The sequence below is a fragment of the Puntigrus tetrazona genome, chromosome 18 (genome assembly GCF_018831695.1).
Source record: "Puntigrus tetrazona isolate hp1 chromosome 18, ASM1883169v1, whole genome shotgun sequence".
Classification (NCBI taxonomy): Eukaryota; Metazoa; Chordata; class Actinopteri; order Cypriniformes; family Cyprinidae; genus Puntigrus; species Puntigrus tetrazona.
In genome coordinates this window covers 10985106-11005233 of record NC_056716.1, presented here as the reverse complement: position 1 = coordinate 11005233, position 20128 = coordinate 10985106, and the positions used below count along the sequence as shown (strand labels likewise).

The 20128-nt window shown below is 35.8% G+C and overlaps 1 protein-coding gene across 2 annotated transcripts; it reads left to right on the top strand.

Moving 5' to 3' along the window:
- The first annotated feature begins 2483 nt into the window (after positions 1-2483).
- Positions 2484-19589, top strand: LOC122362703. 2 transcript variants are annotated; one of them, XM_043264261.1, is made up of 10 exons: positions 2484-2795; positions 3699-3851; positions 5989-6137; positions 6828-6968; positions 9240-9358; positions 9713-9781; positions 14376-14532; positions 17887-17993; positions 18153-18268; positions 18522-19589. In XM_043264261.1, exons 1-10 carry the CDS (start codon positions 2625-2627, stop codon positions 18534-18536), a joined length of 1197 nt encoding a protein of 398 aa, XP_043120196.1. In that variant the 5' UTR covers positions 2484-2624; the 3' UTR covers positions 18537-19589. The 2 variants fall into 2 exon arrangements, with proteins under 2 accessions (XP_043120196.1, XP_043120195.1); XM_043264260.1 differs by having other exon boundaries at positions 18153-19589.
- The last annotated feature ends 539 nt before the right edge of the window (positions 19590-20128 follow it).

Genomic DNA, 20128 nt, shown 5'->3' with positions numbered 1-20128 from the left:
TTTTTACAGGGCTGTTTAAATGTCTATTATGGAATATACATTTTGGAGCAAATAGCTTTATGCTATAAAAACCCATCATACATAACTTCTAAATAAGGTGATTCGATTTTTGGGGGAGAATGTAATACAGCCCTAGCAATACGTGATATATCATGAAATGCAGCTATAGTCATTGTTAATCTGTCATAATAGATCAAAGGCATGATGGATTGCGGGTATATGTAACAAAAATAATGATCAGTTAAGGAAAGGTTTTGTGCTTTATTTTGGATGTTAGAATTTTTAGAAAATGTTGCGAAATTTCACAGTAGTCATAATTAAGTATTTTAACAACTCGTGCTTTAACTGTCCAGCTAGGATGTCGAAATTGCGACATTCTTTAAAGTTTCACTGTAATCTTCCCCTCCTGAAAATCAAAACTACAGTTTCGTTGACTTTCATGAAAGACTTCACAGACATTTTGATACCAGGGACACCAAATATGAATATGTTTGTTTGGTTTTTCTTTGCAAAATCCCCCTACACCCTTCGTATAATATTAAGAAAGCTATACATTTCACGTGCAAAGAAAACACGTTGCCGAAAAAAATGTGCATATTCGGCTTTTATTATTACTGCATTGATGCCAAAGTGGAGCATTTTGAAACCCATTTTAATTTTCCCTTTATTACAGTAAAGGTGTATATTTAAAGTGCTCTTGGCTATATATTGTTATGCTGACTTATGTTATAGTTAATGTTTTTATAGTTAAAAATATGATGACGATAATAATAATAATAACAATATAATTTTACTTAAAACCATTTATAGTCTAATATATAGTTTTAGTCTAAAATAGGTTTATCTTAGACTGGCCTTCAGGCACAATCTCAAGTTTCATTAGGCAAAAATAGCAGATCTGTGAAGGTTAAACTTGGCGTTATTAAAACCAAATCCTGGAAATTTGGAATGAATACAATAGCATTATAGCACATAATTGTGCGTTTGTCTTCTAAGACGCATACTCATATGTTTCAAATTTGTCAAGTAGAATTTTTTTCTTTGAAAGTGCCGACCCTAATACCATACAGACCTGTATTCTCAACTCCTGAACACTTATCTGACTTATCAGGGGGAGATGGATCCTCCCAAGCCTTACAAGGTCAAGGCCAATGCTAAAGTACTTGAAACCCTTCGCAAACAAGCACAAAAGTGTTCTATAAACATTATTTGTCTTGATCATTTTCTTTCTATTGCTCGTTGTTGCTGTGAGCTCCTCCTCGGTTCTGTGAACATTTTCCCTTCATAATCCTCTTCATAACATATTTCATGGGGAGGCGCTTTAGCGAACAGAAAGCAATACATTAAACCCCTCCTGCTTTAATCCAGCTGTAACAGCTTTGTAGGTGGTTCTATCTATCTATCTATCTATCTATCTATCTATCTATCTATCTATCTATCTATCTATCTATCTATCTACCAATATGATTCTAAAGTGTAATTTTTTGCATGTGTCCTTAATTGCAAATGCTCTTTACAGCTCCTACTTTAGACGATATGCCAAAATACATCTATCTGGTTTTGATTATCACTTTGATTATTGTGCAGTTCCACCTCTATCATGCACTAAAAGTTGAATTTTGTGTTAATCCCTGCTAATCCCGCATGTTAATCAACTTTGAAAACGTCAAATATCAATGTCAGTATTGGACATTGAGTTAACACAACATTAAATGTTGGTCTTATGACGCTGTGTCCCTGCTGGGAAGCGACTGCAACGTAATACAGTATTGTACTCTTGTTGACTACGCTGTTAATGTGACCAAAACAATAAAATAATAGCAGATAAAATCAGTCACTACCCTCGAATTAATCATTTATATATGGATTCCCAGCACCATCAGTGGTGGACCCCCTCCCGTCCCGAAGGGGTGAAAAAGGACAATGTCTGACTCCAGTGTTCTGGACAACCAGTCTAATACTACAAGTAAGGCCAATTTTAAATGCATTAAAAAGGTATTAAACATGAGCCCTTTTCTGTGGTTTGGCTTCAGGTGGAGGCCCAGAAAAGACCTCTTTCATATTATGGATCTCCCGTGATCTTTTGTGGTATCAGTGGTTTCAGTAAAACCGTGGCTGCATAAAACGCCGCTTATGACATTGATCGAAATGGACACGGAATATGTTTCCTCAGAATGTACAGAAGAACGTTTCAAAACTGTTATAAGAAGTCGTGCAACATTCTGTCTGGCTTATTTAGGTGCGTTACACAAAATGGCACTTATTCACCCGATTTCGTAAATAATATAAACATTATTTAATCACCTTCCTGTCATGTCATAACATAAAGAGATGTTATGAATAATTACAACCTAATATCACTTAATATTTCCTTTTGGGTTTTAAAGAACAAGTTAAAACCTGAGGGTAAACTGATAGAATTGGGCGCGAAAGAGGATCTAGTTTTTTTGTATGGCTTTGGTGTTGCTACGGCAACCGACGCAGAGCGCCGACGCGTTCCCAAACAAACAGTTAACGACAAGCAAATACGATTAAGTTTATTTAATGCGCTAGAAAAACTCTAACCTCAACACATCAACGGTTACTAATTAATTAATTGATTTCGAAAAGCGTTTAGCATCGTCATGCGGAAGGCGCAGTCTGCAGTGAAGAGCGCCGCCGACGATAAAGCGGCGCAGCTCCGCGCGCTCTGGAAGAGGTACGAGCATCACTGCACGCAGACTAACAGCTGTCCCAGCGCGGGCCTCAGACACGACATCCTTCAACAAATCGACAGACAGGAGCCTCTCAAAAAGGTAACGCGGATAAAGAAGTCAACTGGGAAGTTACTGATTACTGGGAAGTTACTGATTTAGTTACTGGTTAGCTTGACACGTCAAGAAAGACACTTAAAGAAACGGTTCGCCTAAAAAAAACAATGTAATGATGTTCAACATGTAGCGCCTAACACAAAAGATATTTGGAGGTATGTTTGTCCATGTTAAGAAAGTCAGGTGTTCTTTGTCCATGTTAAGAAAGTACTCCAAGTGTGAAATAAATCCACTCCAGTTTGCATTTATGTATTTTGTTTGCTTGGTTGTTATGTGTGTTTTGTATATTATAGAACATATTATATGTAGCAGCTATAGGCCGACGTAAAATAGGGCCTGCAAATATTATGATGCCAAAATAAGACACAAGAGGTCAAATACAGATAGCACTTCAACAGATGTACCTTTCACTTTGTTAAAAAAGAAAGTTTCTTACAGAAGGTAAGAATTTTAGGATTACAGAAAATTGTTTGTTTTTTTAACAACAGGCATCAATATTATTTAATATCAAATGTTAATTGGATACATTTTGTGTAATATTTGTAAAGTGAATTTTAAGTCTTTTTGAGGCTATTGCGTGCATTATGAACAGATCCAAATTAAAGCCTTTATTCACTTTTAAATAAAGTGTTAATGACTTAACGAATGACCTCTTAAACGTTGTGTTGTTTGGTCGGATGATCTGTGGGAACTAATGAGATTTCATTAAACAGTTATTTCCTTTTTACCTCCCCTTTTTGGGGTGAAACAGACATGTTCACGGGCACATTTAATGAGACCCACCTGTTAATTAGCGACTCCCTTTTTCTTAATGTTCATTTAAAATGTCTACTGCACGCATCTCCTTCTCGCTCAATGCCTCCGTCTCTCCTTCTCCCTCCTCTGTAGATAATGCTGTCGTTTCCAGATTGCGGGCCTTCAGACACCGTTCAGCCCAGCCTTCGGCCTCTGTTAATGGCTCTACGGGACGAGCGTTACACACACGCACAAGAATTCCACATCTGGAGTCTGTCTCTCAAGCAAAAAGATATAGTCGAGCTGGTGAGCACCGATCCCGCTTTACTGTATATCCTAGTTTTGTGATTGGCAGTTATGGAAATCATTTGGTCTCAGGATGCTCGCTCCAGCACACAAGAGAGAGAAAGAGTACACCAGAGTAGCCAAGCCTGCTGCAATACAACCCAAACCTTCCTGTGCGAACAAAAAAAAAAGTTTGTTCAGCCACATAATTCACAGTAAGATATGTGTCCTTTATTTCAGCAGTAAATGGTAATGAGGCATAACTGCTAACATTTTATCTTAACACCGGATCAGTTTAGCGTTGGAAAGAAATCTGTATTACACAACCATTTTTGGTTCCAGAATTTTTGTTTCTGTCGTCTCTGCAGTTTGTTGCAAAAACAAATTGGCTTTACTTGTTAAATGCACCTGCTTTCTCTCTCTCTCTCCCTTTTCCATCATTCACAATCTTCTCATCTGTGCATTTCCACTTCATTTTACATAATATAGACAATGAAAGTAAATGTAATGTCTTTATAAACATCAGTCTGTACGTAGTGGTGCTTTTTGGTTTGAGAGGGTATTGGCTGCCAACCACTGGTCTGTATTGTGGTTCTTTTCAACGAGAACCACAATACCTCTGAGGGTATGGCAGGATGTCACTCTCATGAAAACCTAATGAAGACAAGACATTTTTGGCTACTGCCACAACTTTTGATTATTTTTCCTACACTTGTAACATGTGTAGGTTGTAAGTTGAGAGAAACCTGAGAGTACATATAATATATAATGTATGTATATATATATATATATATATATATATATATATATATATATATATATATATATACTTATTTAATATATATATGTGTGTAGTAAATATATATATATATATATATATATATATATATATATATATATATATATATATATATATATATATATATATATATATGTAGTAAAAAAATATATATATATAGTAAATATGTCACATTAAATATCCTTCAACTCAATGACTTCTGAGTTGATACAGAAGTATATATACTTTTGGTATGACCAACAAATCAAGCATGGATTGAACCATGGATCACCTCTTAGAAATGTATAGAAACGGCCAAGTTTCTGTTTCCAAAATTATGAGCAATTTAGCAAAATTATGCTGTAATATTATAGTGTTACGTTTCCTAAACCACTCTGTATAACCGTTAAAAAGGCCCCTCTTTAGACAGCGCATGCTTCTGCTGATTATATGTTATGGCTACTGACACACTTTTATTATCCTGCAGTCCACACCCATTTTCATTCCCTTCCAGGGGCAACATGTTCACACTTCAGCTCATATAAATCGGAAAAATCTGTCCAATTAAATGGTTAGATTTACTTCCAGAACAGCTTTGATGCTGTGAAAATCACTGCCATATGCCACTGACCTGCAGACATTGAATGTAAGGAAAACAAATGTGGTGGATAAGCATGCAATTGAAGTTCTGCACTTGAGTGCTCTTAGGACAGTCCTAACATATAAATTTGGCACACACAGAGATTTATATGTGCCGGTCAGATACTTATAACAATAAGTTGTCTGGGAGTTTTATAAGAGGTCCTATTATTCTGGGAGTTTTTTTTTGCATCACTAATCTACAGAATGGCGTTCGAGGGGAGCTTCGTATAGGCTACAGTAGATACCTGCATGCAATTATTCTTTTTCTCACAGTTAGAAAACGATTACACACAGCTGTTTTGTCAAGAACTGCAGCTTTGATCTCTGTGTATTTATTTCATTTAGCCAGTTGAGTGACGTCTTCCTAATTGCTTAGCAGTGACTGTGAGTGCACAGACCAGTCTTAAATCTTTTTGACTATGATGGAAATTATGCTATTATGTGGTCTTTCTGTTGTGTGCATAAGAAACAGTTGTATTCTTAAAAAAAAGTATGAAATGAAGTCGCGCTGCGTGAAACGGATTTGTACATTTTCTGTAGAAAAAGCAAGTCTGCATGTGCAAAACTCAGCATCTAGTGTTATGGATGGTTGTCATCACATTGTTGTAATATAAATGCAGGTGATTGTGCGCAATATAATAGCAATCGTAAAATCAATGATTAAAAACATTTTCCACATTTTATTGCATTTCATTAACCCAGCTGTATAATTTAATTCACATGTGTTTGTTCTGATAGTGTCGTCTTTTGGAAAAGAGGGGGAGGACAGTTTATCCCTTCAAATCACTGGAGCTACTTGATTGCAAACTAACTGAAGGGTCTCTGGAGCGACTGGCCAAGGCCGCAGTCATCAGCTACCTCACCACCCTCTGCCTGGACTACACATGGTGAGCGAACATCTGATTGTTTGTTGTGTGAATGTCCTCAGATGCACTTTGAATTCCTGAAAGCTTGAGAAATTGCACAACGCTGTGCATGTGCAGTCAGCGCTGTGATTGATATGACCAATAAAAATCTTCAGAATCGGCTGCGGGACGCGGTTTACACTTAGCTGGTTCGGGAAAAAAAGTCACGCAAAGTGTATGCAAGGCAACAATACTAGAATGCTTCCATTGAACTATAATCAAAAAAGAAGCTGTCACTGTGAGTTACACGGTTTCATAGCTGTTTCACGAGCTCACTGAGAGTGTACGCTGCACTTACAATTTGTGTACCACAAGCATTCCAGTTTGTCACTACAGTACATTTGGTGGTACACTGTCTGCATTGCAACATCTCTATAAAATCTAATACAACGGATCGTAATTGTAACAATGCCATTATTATGCCAGTATCTTAATGAAATCTCATATTTTTTAATAAACTCCCAAAATCCAGGGAATTAAACTAGCATTACTTTTTATTAGGGGCCTTTCGGACAGTACACATTTTTGCATTTAAATGCATTGGTTTTCTGTTGGTTCCCTGTTGAACTCAAATCACTTTTTTTTTTTTTGCGTGTGCTTTATTTCAGCGTGTATTATTTTAAAGTATTAATAATGGCCTCTGTGTTCTCTCTGTCTGTCTTTCTCTCTCAGCGTGGGCCCGGAAGGATTGAAAGGTTTGCTGAGTGGAGGTTTGGGGGCCAGTGGAATATCTTCCCTGAGTTTGTGTTATTGTAGTTTGGGTTCATGGAGCGGAGCTCTGCTAGCTTCACTCCTCACCAACAGTTCCGTGAGGTACGGATTGTTATGACCACAGATGCTTATGTTTCCCATTAACCTATGAATCTCTGTGACCCCTGGGATCCATCAGCTTCTGCAGAAACATTTCATCACATATTAATTCATGAACGTGAGCTTCAGCTGATGAGCGCTTACAGCCAATGATGTCTTACTAGGTCACAGGGGTTTCATGGAGAGACATGATTTACAGGGTCCTCTTTTATGTTGACCCTCTCTCTTAAAGCTATTTTCACAATCCAATAGATCACGCACACTTTCCACCACCCTTCTCTGAGACAGATTGTCTGCATACTTAGAATTTCTAAAAATGCCTCGGTCCTGCCATATCAGGTGATTTTGTTTATTTAATGTAGCGTTGCCCACCAAAGTATCTTTTTTAAGTTTTATTTTTGGCCTATCTGTAATGGGAAGGTTAAGAGAGAGATAGGAAAGGACAGGAGACGAACGAGGAGAATGGGATTGGGAAAAAGGTTATGTGAGCATTCAGAACTAGGCCAATTAAATAGATTGAGTTGAGCACAGCCTAATTTACAGTGAACAATAGAGCTGGTTTAGGAGCTGCCAAGACTGTGGTGATGCTTCACAGTCAAGTCAGTCATGCAGATATGATATATATTCCATTATAACAGCGGTTCCAAAAATATCCACAGAGCGATCAACGAACTGAAATATATGACCCATAAATAAAAACTGAAGGATTTGTGTGCAAATCTATTTCGTATATATGTGACCCTGGATCACAAAACCTGTCTTAAGTCATGAGGGTATATTTGTAGCCAACAATACACTGTATTGGTCAAAATGATAATTGTTTTTTCTTTATGACCAATGAAACACAGACCTACAACACTCATTATACAGACAAATTAATATTAAAATATCTTTAAAACAAAAAGAATGAAGGCAGATACTTTTTGTTTACTCTACTTTCAATATTCTGTCTATATCATTATTTGTTGTATAACACAATAAGTTCTCAGAAAAGAGTGACGTAGGACGGCTCTACATCACGCTTTGTGACGTAACCTCGACTTTGCTTTTTAAACGTGTAGAGCGAAATTGCTCACTGAAATGCAGTCTGTACATAGCTGTTCGCATCTCAAAAAATGTGCTCTAGGGTTTCATGACCCTTTAAAGGCGATTTTCTCAATCATTTTTTGGCAACCTCAGATTCCAGATTTTCAAATAGTTGTATCTCGACCAAATATTGTCCTATCCTAACAAACCACTGATTGGTTTTGTGGTCCAGGATCTCATATTAAGGCATCTTCCCGGCATCTCACTCTTGTACAAGGCTGGAGGTACTCTGGAATCAAAAGCTGTCCTTGTGTGAGGGGCAATATATCTATGAGACTTATAGAGTAACTCTACCCAGTTAATTATTGGTATGTGCATTTGCTGTTTCAAATCATTCTGAAATGTCAAATCGAACAAAAAAGCTTATCTAGGCAGGGCTCAAATCCTACTTGCCATGGGTAGTGACATAACTGGCATAGTGGAGCAATCAAGTAATAGGTCAGGTGACATCTAAATGAGGTTTTCAATACTAAGGCAGGAAGGAATTATTTCCATCCATGCTATCCATCACACTAAAGCATGTGGATCATCTAACTATGTCCACATTGAGCTTCAGTACTCCAAGAAGAATACAGCCCCAGTGAGGACAAAATGAGTCTATAACATGTGTGTGAATTTAATATTTGCAGGCACCCAGAAATTTGGAAGCCATTTCAAAGCACACAGCCATCCTGGATGCACTGTTTTAAGAACAAGCCGCTAGTAAATCAGTTTCATAAGACAGTGCTTTCCAAGGGAAGATGACTATAAAAGTGCAGGTTCTGTGCAAAAAATGCACTTTTTAAAGGCTGAAGTAAAGCCCTTTTTTAGATGCAGTGTGCACAGGGTATTGTCAAGAATTGATTTCATCAACCATGAATGGAGAAGAGATCAAGCTAATGTGTTTGACGGCTTCTGTAACCGTTCACACTAACACAGGTTTTTCCACTAGTGCTTCACTACTGAATCTGACAGTCTGTGAGAATGACATTTAACCAATTTCTTTTAAAATGAGAAACAATTAAAAAATGGTTTAACGCCATCCTGCTTGCAAGTCATTATGGTAAATAAATTCTTTATATTTCAGCATAATTTACTGATAAACAGGGGCTTAATTTGTTGTGGACAAGAGCCTCTGACATCGCGTCACACAAAGCAGACTCTATAGTTTAATGATAAATTCAATCATTGTTCAATCCGCATCTTTAGGGAGCTCTACATTAATGGCAACGAGCTGCAGTGTGGAGGTGCCACTGAGCTCCTGAAACCTGTGGCTGAAAACAGCCAAAAAGTGGCAGAGATCCAAAACAGGACCACATCCATCACAGGTGTGTATGTGAGTTTGCCTACAATCATCTAATTCATTCCATCAGTAGTGAAACTGCTGAATTAATTGTGCCTCAGAGACTTTTTATCCTAAAAAAGTCAAGATAAGACTTCTATCTTCTAGATAAGGCTTTTCTGTTTTTCTAAACCTAATACAACCTCTTAGTTCTGTGTGGTATACAGTTGTGTATGAGTGGGATAAATACATGTGTAGTTATGGAATGGAATGTGTCAAAAGGCTAAAATGAATGATCATCTCATCCTTCCCTTTCCAACACTTACCGGGAGACATTAAAGCGTGTAATGTAACCTCATCTTGTATAAAATCACGTCATTCAAGAATTTCTTTCTTTCAGATGAAACAGAGTTGATCTCCCAGAGGAGCAATACCGCATCTTCCAGACAAAAGAAAGCAAAGAGCAAAGGTACCACAAATTTTCCGAACTACTGAGTGCATATTCACACAGTTATCGCTATATTCACTTGGAGTTCCTATGGGCTCTTGGTTTCCCCCTGGTTAAACACACTTGCACAAAGCCTCCTTTGAAACCACCTGAGCAAATATACTTGCTTCGGACTCCTGTTACAGCACCTTGACAACATAGCACATTCACAGAGACAATGTAGAGGAGAAACAGGAAATATCATAGGGTCACAGAGGGATGGGTAGGACACACGTGTACCTACTATACAACAAACTCGTTTAAACAAGTTCACGTATTTTGTGTTGTGTTTTGCATAGATTTGTGGCACTTGTACCGTTTCTTTTCCCTCTTGAATTACTATTTAAATAGTAATCGGGTTTCCCAAAGAGGGTTTGTGAGCCTTTGAGGGCTTAAGCTAATAATTAATTGAATCAAATGTAGCGCTAAAATGAACAAATGGTTGTGCATAATCAGCTGAAATAAAACTAATTCACGATTATCAAATTAAAAGGTGAAATTTTATGAAAAAGTATATAGTAATTTCAGCTGAAGTACGTGTGGAGTATAAAGCAGAGCTGTGTTCATTTACAATATGATCTTTTTGGCCTAGTCTGCCTAGTGAAAAATATATATACCAAAATAAATGTTTTCATGCTAAGTATAGTACAAATACATTTACATATCTTTGAGCTTAATAAAAATACCCTGCAATAGTACTTTTGGTATATTAAGCTGATACATTAGAAGTCTGCTAAATTGGAACAACTTTCATTTACACTTTCATTGTGTGGAAATCCAACTAAAGATATATTAAAGTATATTCAATTGTGCTAATCGAATAATCATCAATAGAGACAATAAAAACACACTTAGGCTTAAAATGTGCATTGTGCACAAGTAGAAATCCAAAAAAGCGATATGTCAGTAAAAGAGATTTGAAATATACTTAGCATGAAATGTATTTTTAAAATATTTGTGTGCAGACTTTTGATCTGTTTTTTCAATGAGCTGTTTAGTTGCATGTCATGGGACCATTAACCAATATTAATTACTTTACAGAATTACTTTAAGTAAATATTTTTAACTTCTACAGATACTTTTACTGATAAAAAAATTGAGGAACCCATAATATAATAGAAAAATCTTAAAATTAAAAATACTGAAATTAGTCACATTATTCAACAGATTTAACTATGTTTATTACGTCACGTAATCTCTAAAGTCAACAACATAAATTCTATGAAGAATTACTATTAGAACTATTTTATCAACCATTTTTTTTTTATTTAATTAAACTAATTTAATTAAATTAGTATAAAACAACAGTGATCTAATTATCCAGTCAATTCCCAATAAACAAGCTGTTTCTTTGGTTATATGTCACAATAGAGAAGAAAAGACTTCTGATTTTAAAAATGTAGAACAAATACAGAAATATGTACAAGATGTACAGTGATAGTCAAAAATACTGGCACCCTTGGTAAATATGATCAAAGAATGCTGTTTGATCTTTTACTTAAAAGCCTCCCAAAAATCAAACCTTTCATTTGATAATAAGAATCTAAAATGGGGGTAAATATCATTATGCAAAAAAAAATTCTCTAATATACATTGACCACAATTAACAACACCCTTTTGTTTAATACTTTTTGAAACCTCCATTTGCCAGTTTAACAACTACATTTTCTCCTATAAAGCCTAATGAGGTTAGAGCAGTGGTTTTCAAACCTGTCCTGTCTGAACATTTTGTATGTCTCCCTTATCAAACACACCTGATTCAACTCATTATCAGAGATTGCAAGACCGGAATTGACCGTTCGCAAAGACCTGCCCTCCTTAGTTACTGTTGCCATGACTAACAATGCAGCTCGCGCACTACACGCAAAGCAAAGAGAAAACTGAGAAAACACACCGACAGATTAGGTTACTTATGATATTAAACAATGTCTCAGGACTCGCATCTTATAAATTGTGTCCTTTTTAAATAAATTCCAGCCGTAGTTCTTTAATATGTTGTGACAGATACTGTATTGCCTGTATTGTATCAAATCAAAAAGGTGCAATATAATCAAAAAAGTATATAGTAATTTCAGCTGCACTGTGTGTAGAGCATAGAGCAGCACTGTGATCATTTGCAATATGATTTTTTTGTGCCAAGTCAGCCTATAAAAATATATTTTTTAAATATTTAAAAAAAATAATTTTTATTCTGAGTATAGTACAAATACATCTACATATTTATGAGCGTAATAAAAATATCATGCAGTCGTACTTTTGGTATATCAAACTGGTACATTTAAAGTCTGCTAGTCAGTTCAAACATGTGAACCGATCTTATTTTCATATTTACATAAAGCAGATAATAAAAAATGAATGAACATCAGAGAGTAATTTATTTCAATCCCAGAACATACCATATTAAGTTTAAATTCACTGAAGTTAATCTACTCTTCTGTCTGATTTGTGGTTAGGGCTAGATGGGATACAGCTGCTGCTACTCGGCATATGTGTATTTTCTGAGCCAATAATATAACGTGAAACTTATGAAAAGGGTTGTAAAAGCACATGGTTTTGTAGTTTCATTACTTCAGAGTGTCGCAGTTGACTGTCTTTTTGCAGTAAAGACATGTCATAGTTTAATGAGTGAGAAGATGACATGAAGCGATGTGAAGTTAGCTGCATTGAAAACAGATGAGCGCACATCTGCATTAAAAAATCCCGATCGGGCGAAGTTCATGGGATTTTGTCCACAAAATGACAAGGGCACGTGTTTTAACAGATTATTTTATTATTTAACACTGAGATACAGCTGTATTTAACACTGAGTATTTAACAGGTTTTCTCCTACACAAAACAAGTACTTTAAAGGACAAGGGGCATCCAGGAACAACACAGTGTGACCCTCCGTACATTTTTATATTTACTTACATTGATAAAGTTTCAATTCAGTTGCTTTTTTATCCAGTTTTAACGTGGATTTTTATGGAGACCGGCTGTAGATGCTGTGCAAGATGGCAGATGGCAGCCACAGCACATAATAAAAGCATTCTGATTGGTTAGATTGCCTGTCAATCAAGCTCTTTGAACAGCCAATTGGGTGTATCCTATAAGGGAGACGGTGCCTCCATGACAGGTTTGAAAACCACTGGGTTCATCCAGAATCACTTCGGACCCTTTAGATTCTCAGCTCCATGACGGTGCTTTTTCTCTTCAGTTCACTTCACTCATTTTTTCCAGGGTTCAGGTCAGAGAACTGGAATGGCCATAGCAAAAGTTTGGTTTTGTGCTCAGTGACCCTTTTTTCGTGTTGTTTGTGAGGTATATATTTGGATTATTGCACATTTGGAAGATCCAAACATGGCCCATTCAAGATTTCTAACAGAGTCAGTCACTTTTTATCTGTTGACGTCATGTCTGATAACTGATTATGCTGGAGTTTGTTTTTGGATGAGCTAGAATATTTTTTTAAAACCCTCCAAAAGCTGTTTGACAACTTTTCTGAAGGTTTTCTGAGCACGTGACTACGTTCTGCAATTCTCCAGCTGTGGTCCTTGTAGAGTCTTTGGCCATTCAAACTCTCCTCCTCACAGTGCATTAGGACGATATAAACAAGTCCTCTTCCATGCAGTTTTATAATATATTATGTTAATTGGAAATTCTTAATTATTGCCCTGATGGTGGAAATGGGATTTTTCACTGCTCTGGCTCTTTTCTTAAAGCAACTTCTTTACTATGTTAAGCTCAGTTATCTTTTGCTTCACATCAGAAATATATTTTTGGGTTTTTCTCATTGTGATGGATTTTTTTAAATAAAAAACTTATAAAAAAATAAAAACTTTTTTTTAAATAAAAGATTGTCATTTTAACAGATTAATTTTCAATTACCAAAGGTGCTGATATTTTTGGCCCTGATTGTATGTAAATATTAAACAGTACGGGTCTTGAAGCTCATTATCTATTTCAGCTTCACACACATGAACAAATACTTCTAAATGGCACATATTGAACATGCTCGCACACATGCATTGATCATGTTCTCTCACAACCAATTCACGCCGCACCAACAAACGGCAACAGATGTGTTCGTCAGGTTTCGCCGGCTCTTGGCAAGGGTCAGTGCTTGTTTTTGCCAGTTGATCATGCTTTTAGGCTGGGCTTGGAAAGTTGTGATGACTTTTTAGTGATATTTTTTACGCTCAATCTGCTGTCGCTATTGATATGACTTTGTTGGTGCGGCGTGAATTGGCCTATGGGAGGCCACAACTGAACTTGTGGTTTGAGGCGTTGTGTGAAGCTGGTAGTCACTTGCTCAGTGTGGCCGACGGCATTTCGCTGTTTCCTCCAAAACTGTCCCATCGCTCGATAGGCCAATGAGAGAGAACGTAGGAAGAGACGTCTCTCTGCCACTGTATGTGTTTTAATTTATAGGCCTTTCCAAATGATTTAAAATGGTTTCCCAGTTTAATTTTATTTTGTTTTTTATGTGCTGTTATCATAAAAATGAATTCCATGTGTTGATGAAGTGAGGCAGTGAGTCATGTCTTTTTGCAGGATCCTAGATTAGTCTCAGCTGTGAATGTCATGTTGTGGTTAGGGAAGAAGACAAAGAAAAAACAAGAAAAAACCAAGAGTGGCCATGGTGCCGCAGGAGGCCCGTGGCTGGAGAAGCTGCACATGTGTGATAATTCCATTGGTGGCTCTGGAAAGGAGGGGCTAAATCATCTAAATCAATTCCTGGAGATCCTTTGCTTGTAAGTGTCACCACCTCAGTACGTGGCTGAGAATATATATTGTCTTTTATTGGGAACTGAAATTGTCAACACATATGATCTACTTCTGACTATAAAACTTCACAAAGATATGTTTAAAATGCTCTGACGGGTTTAACGCTGCTGCAAGCAATGTTTACTTGCACCAGACTAAGCTACTAAATTAGCTTGTCTTCACCCTCAGCTATAAAGTCTGCACTCTTGATTAACATTCTCTTTTGCCCCTGTAAAAGAGGAGCGTGCTTGTAGCGTACTTAAAAACACAAAAGTAAATAATTAGGAAACTGTATATGCAGATAATATAGTATTAGTAACATAACAGGCGTGTAAGTGTAAATAAAACACTTTGTTTCATAACATACTTATGTGCACATGTCAGATTTAATGTTTAACTTTTAAAGTATATTAACTTTATGTCATGGCTTTTTTGTACTAAAGCACATGTAAGTTACTTGAATTATAATTTTAACAGTTTTAAAGGGGTCATGTGAGGTTGCTAAAAAGAACATTATTTTGTGTTCTTGGTATAATTTAGTGTGTTTATGCGGTTTAAGTTTCAAAAAACAAGTTGATTTGTATAAAGCTCATCATTATAAAAAAGCGAGGTGTGCCGTGATTGGCCAGCTATCAAGTGCTTTGCGATTGGCCAAATGGCGCAATAGTTTGGCAGAAATGTTACGATACCATAATGATGCCGCGTCCTGGCGTGATGAAGCAAACACAATAAAAGCCCTTACAGATGAGGCATTTGTTGCATCCAGCGGGGACATAATTACTGATCACACTAAAAACAAAACATTTGTGATTGGAGAAATCACAAACATCAAGCACTACCATTCACTGCTCAAAACTCTCGTTTGTATAGGAAGTAGCAGGTTCTTTTAATAAGAAAACATAACTTAGTGAAAGGTTGTGAGTCAGAAGCACCAGACGTTCCTTGCAGAGTTGAAATTGCCCCACTTTATAGTCTCTGTGCACAGCCACCATAGACACCATAGGAACAATGTTGTAAACACAACTTAACCACTGGTAGCTGTGTCCTCTTTTGGAAGCACAACAAATTGCCTTCACTTTCACAACGAAACACAGCATCTTCAGAACATGGCGCCAGCGGCAACACAACAGAGAGAATAACAGTTCCGCCTTATTTGCGTTTCATTTAAATTGTCCTAAAAACCTAATTCTGTTCTTTTCTTAGGACAATTTTGATGAACGTTTCTGATCCACTTCAAATGTTGAATACTATAATCTCACTCTGTGACGTAGAGATGTCGGGGGGCGTGTTTAAACAATAACTTTTAGCCTTTGCAACTTTAGGGATCTTATCTATGCACTAACAGCTTGTAACACTCCAAAGAGAAAGGAAAACTTGAAATCTCATCACATGACCCCTTTAAACAATATTAAATTTAGGTTTATATATTTTAAATGTACTAAATTTAAACTTCATTATTGCAAATGTGCCATTAAATATATATTTAAATAAATGACATACATTTTTCAAAAACATTAAAATATATTTTAGTTCACCATAAATGAATGTTAGTTCATTTGGAGAAAGAAAATGTAAATAATTATTAAATTACATATAAAGATGTACTTAAGACATACTTACTTACTTGCTGATGCAATTAAACAGCTGTATTCTATAATTTGACATTATTAAAAAGTGCACATTTTAGGTCTCAGAAAACAGGCATGAAACAGTGCACTTAAGTGACTTACTTTTATTAATTTTACATCATCTGCATGTAAAAATACTGTAAAGATTTTAGGTACACTGCGGCTGCACATTCAATACAACTAACGCTTCTTTTTCACAAGTGTTCCAATAAGAATGTGCTGCATCTGTTCTACGAATAAATCTTTTGCCTCCTATAAGTCTTTACTGTCTTCACATCATATTTCATTCACAGATTCAGTGTAATGGTTGACAGTTATTTAAGTGTAAGACATTTCAGTAAAAACGCCTGCTTTCAGTTCTCAGGGAGAACATATGGTATATCTTCTCTGTCAGATTACTGATCCCATAGTAGCTATTAAAAAATTAAGCGCTTCCCTTCAACAAGCCCAATAAAAAAAAAAGACTCTTTAGTGAACCGAAAATGTTCTAAGTAGTCTTATATGAGGCAATTCATGCATCTCTTTTTCCTCTCAGGTCTGTGAACAGACTTTTGGCATTGCCATTACAGCAGCAAAAACACAGCTTAGTTCTGTTTTACGCAAACATCTGCAACATGTATGCAGCTCTTGTTTATTTCTGCAACCATACGAACAGATTAAACCAGCATTGCAAGTAAAATTTTATGCATCACACGCAAAACGCAGGAAAGAAACATACCTTATAAACAATACAACAATGTAAATTGCTAAAGTTTTATGAGGTGACATGGAATGATTTATCAAAAAATGTGTGTGTGTGTGTGTGTGTATATATATATATATATATATATATATATATATATATATATATATATATATATATATACTGATTTATTTATATTTGAAATTGAGAAACTCTTTTCGCTTTAGACTATCTACGATTGCAAAATCATAAAATAATATGTTATGGTTACAATCTTTCTCAAAAAAAAAAATTCTGACAAAAGCCTGTAGAGTTTATTTATATTTTTTTTAATACGTTTTCGAATCTTTGATGTACTTTCGTTATAAAACAACTTTATTACTGTTTATTTAATCGTAACACGTACGTTTATTGTTTGAAACAAATAAAAAATAAAACCAAAATAAAAAATAATTATATATCGGTATCATCATCGGCTATTTGGCCAAAATGAGTCGAAGCTTTTTGGCAAAACGAATAAAATCCATTTCATGTTAAATAGTAAAAATAGCACTTTTTTTTTTACTGTATAGAATCAGAGTTTGACTACACACTAGAAAAATCAGCATGAAAGCACAATAGGAAGCTGCTGTTGTAGTTACGCTGTTACTTGGTTTCCTGTCAAACAGGAAGAAAGTAGAAAGTGATCACGAACAATTAAACTATCATTGTTTTTTTTGCGCTAAACAACTTTGGCTGATGTTATAAGTGAACCAGAAGCTGATTCTTTCGGCAGCACACTGAATATTTTTAATTAACACTGATTAAAATGCACTCGGTTAGCATTCACAATCATTTACAGCTGTTACCGTTTCTCAGCATGTTTGTGTTAATTGTGTTGTTAAATGGTAGACTTAAGATTAGATTGGCCTCGTTGAGTAAATATTTTACCATATGTCTGAACTGTTGATTCTGACCCATCAAGTGACGCTCTTTGAGAAAATATGAAGTATATTTGGTCTGTATGCGTATCTATCTTTTTTTTTTTTCAGTATAGTTAAGTTCTCTAGTTGCCTGACTGAACTGGATCTGGGTGAGAATCACATTGGAGAAGATGGTGGAAGAAGGCTTTTAGAGGCCTTGAGAGAGAGAAAAGAAGGTATGGATTTATAGAAATATGGCAATATAACTTTAATAAGACGGCAGTGAGACGTTACATTTTGGAGTTACTCGTATACCATTTCTGAGGTTAAAAATGTGTCCCACTTTTGGTTTTGGTGAAATGAGGCTGTAAATCATTTTTCCGTCTTTTTGACAGCTAAACTATCTCCAATAAAAATCCAGGTTTCAACACGCATGTCCACAGAAACATTCAGTGCCATTTTGAAAAGCGCAAAGGAACTTAAATCTGGGAAAAAGAGAAGAAAGCCTAAGGTGCAATATAAGATTATGTGACGCTACGACGCACTTATAAATGTGGCATCTGTAAACAGATTATGCTTTTCTCAGAACTGGCTTCTCTTTTTGTGAGTCATTTATGCAAAATGTTTCTAGTTACGAGGCTTCAAATCATTTTGGGGACAATGTAATGTCTTAAAATTTCAAGAAAATGTAATTGAATTCATGGAAATACGAATTTCTGTCTGCCATAACGCTCATAACTCTCTTTATTTTATAATTCCTAAAGGGAAAAAAGAAGTAGTCCGTCTGGAGGATATTGAAGGATATTGCTGACTGACACAAGAATGTTTTTCCAGACTATTTTGCCATGTTTTCAATTTGTCGCCACGGTTTTTTTTTAGAAATCGTCTTCTTTTTATGTGGTCTGAATTGGGGTTTGACAACAGCCGTGCACCAAATGTGACTCCCAGATTATGATCCACTTCTTCGCCAGGGGTGCGCTAACAGGGGTTCGGGGAACAGATCTGATTTTACGTCGCCCCATTGGGAGCTTGAGATAGCACGAGGATGTTTGTTCTTAAAGGAATAGTTCACCCCAAAATGAATATAATTCTCGAGCAGTTCCAAACCTGTATACTAGGAAAAAACACTATGGAAGTCAATGGTGAAACAGTATCTTCCTTTGGGTTCAGAAGAACAAAGAAATTCATACAGGTTTGGAAATTACTGGAGGGTGAGTATTTTTGGGAGGACTGTTCCTTTAAGTGCTTATTTCTTGTCCCTTCTAGTGCATACTTTCTAACAGAATGCTATAGCAGTCTAAAACATAAAATGTTTATATTTCGCAGTAATGTGAACGACCGAGCATTTATTAGTGTATTATTTTTGTTATAGAAAGAGCAGAGTAGATATGTTTTCTGGTAAATTTGGTTTTGTCTCCACCCTGTGGCCACGAATGATATTGAACCGTTACAATCTACAGCCTGTTTCTGTCTCTGTGGTACATCACAAAATATTGTGCATATAAACATGAAATATGACTGCGAGTGTCTGTATCACATTATAAGGAACGCCTGATTGCATGCCTTCAAATGTTGCAAAATAATGGTGACAAATGATGTACCATAACAAACTAAGCGAATCAATAGCAAACCTGATTTAATTAACTTGACAGACAGATTTTTGCATATGCTTGGAGTACAAAAACAAGTTATTTAGTATTAATAAACTTTTTTATTGATTGCTTTACTCGCTGAAATGCAAATCTTTGTAAATCAAATCGTTTTATTCTTCCTGGTTTAACCGTAGTGAAGTTTTGGTTATATTTTAATGCTTAAATCTTACAATAAACTGTGGGCTGATTAAGAATTGTGAATCTGAAAATGTTATCCATTTCTTCAAAACCTTGTCAGTATTCAGTCGGTTCATTTGATTAGATCACCTGCTGTAGGTGTTTTCCATGGTTGCAATTATTTGTGTTTTTTTATATTTTTATGTATATTTTGCAACTTCATTCAAGTAAAGGGTTTTAAACTGTATTCATAAATGCCAAATATATATAAATGCCAGAAATGTATATACAGTACATTTATACACAAGTCTAAAATATTCTACACGATGACCATGATACAATTATGAGAGAAATAAAAAAAGAAATATAAAAAAAACCTTCTGGTTAAACATTAAAGCTTGATCAAGAGTGCCAGAATGCATAATTATGGCACTCTTTATTAAGCTTTAATATAACGCTTCTTAAATAAAAAACGAGGCGTATGAGCTTAGATCAATCAGTTCAAAACCGACCTAAACTGACTCTGAACGGAAACAAGCTAAAAGTTGAATCATCAGAAATCGAACATGAAAACTTTCCGCAGGAAATAAAATCATTGTTCT

Coding starts and splice junctions, on each gene's coding strand:
- LOC122362703 (XM_043264260.1), top strand. CDS start 2,625: ATGCGGAAGGCGCAGTCTGCAGTGAAGAGCGCCGCCGACGATAAAGCG. Junction 6,969..9,239: donor CTCACCAACAGTTCCGTGAG/GTACGGATTGTT, acceptor CCGCATCTTTAG/GGAGCTCTACATTAATGGCA. Junction 17,994..18,152: donor CTTGAGAGAGAGAAAAGAAG/GTATGGATTTAT, acceptor TCTTTTTGACAG/CTAAACTATCTCCAATAAAA.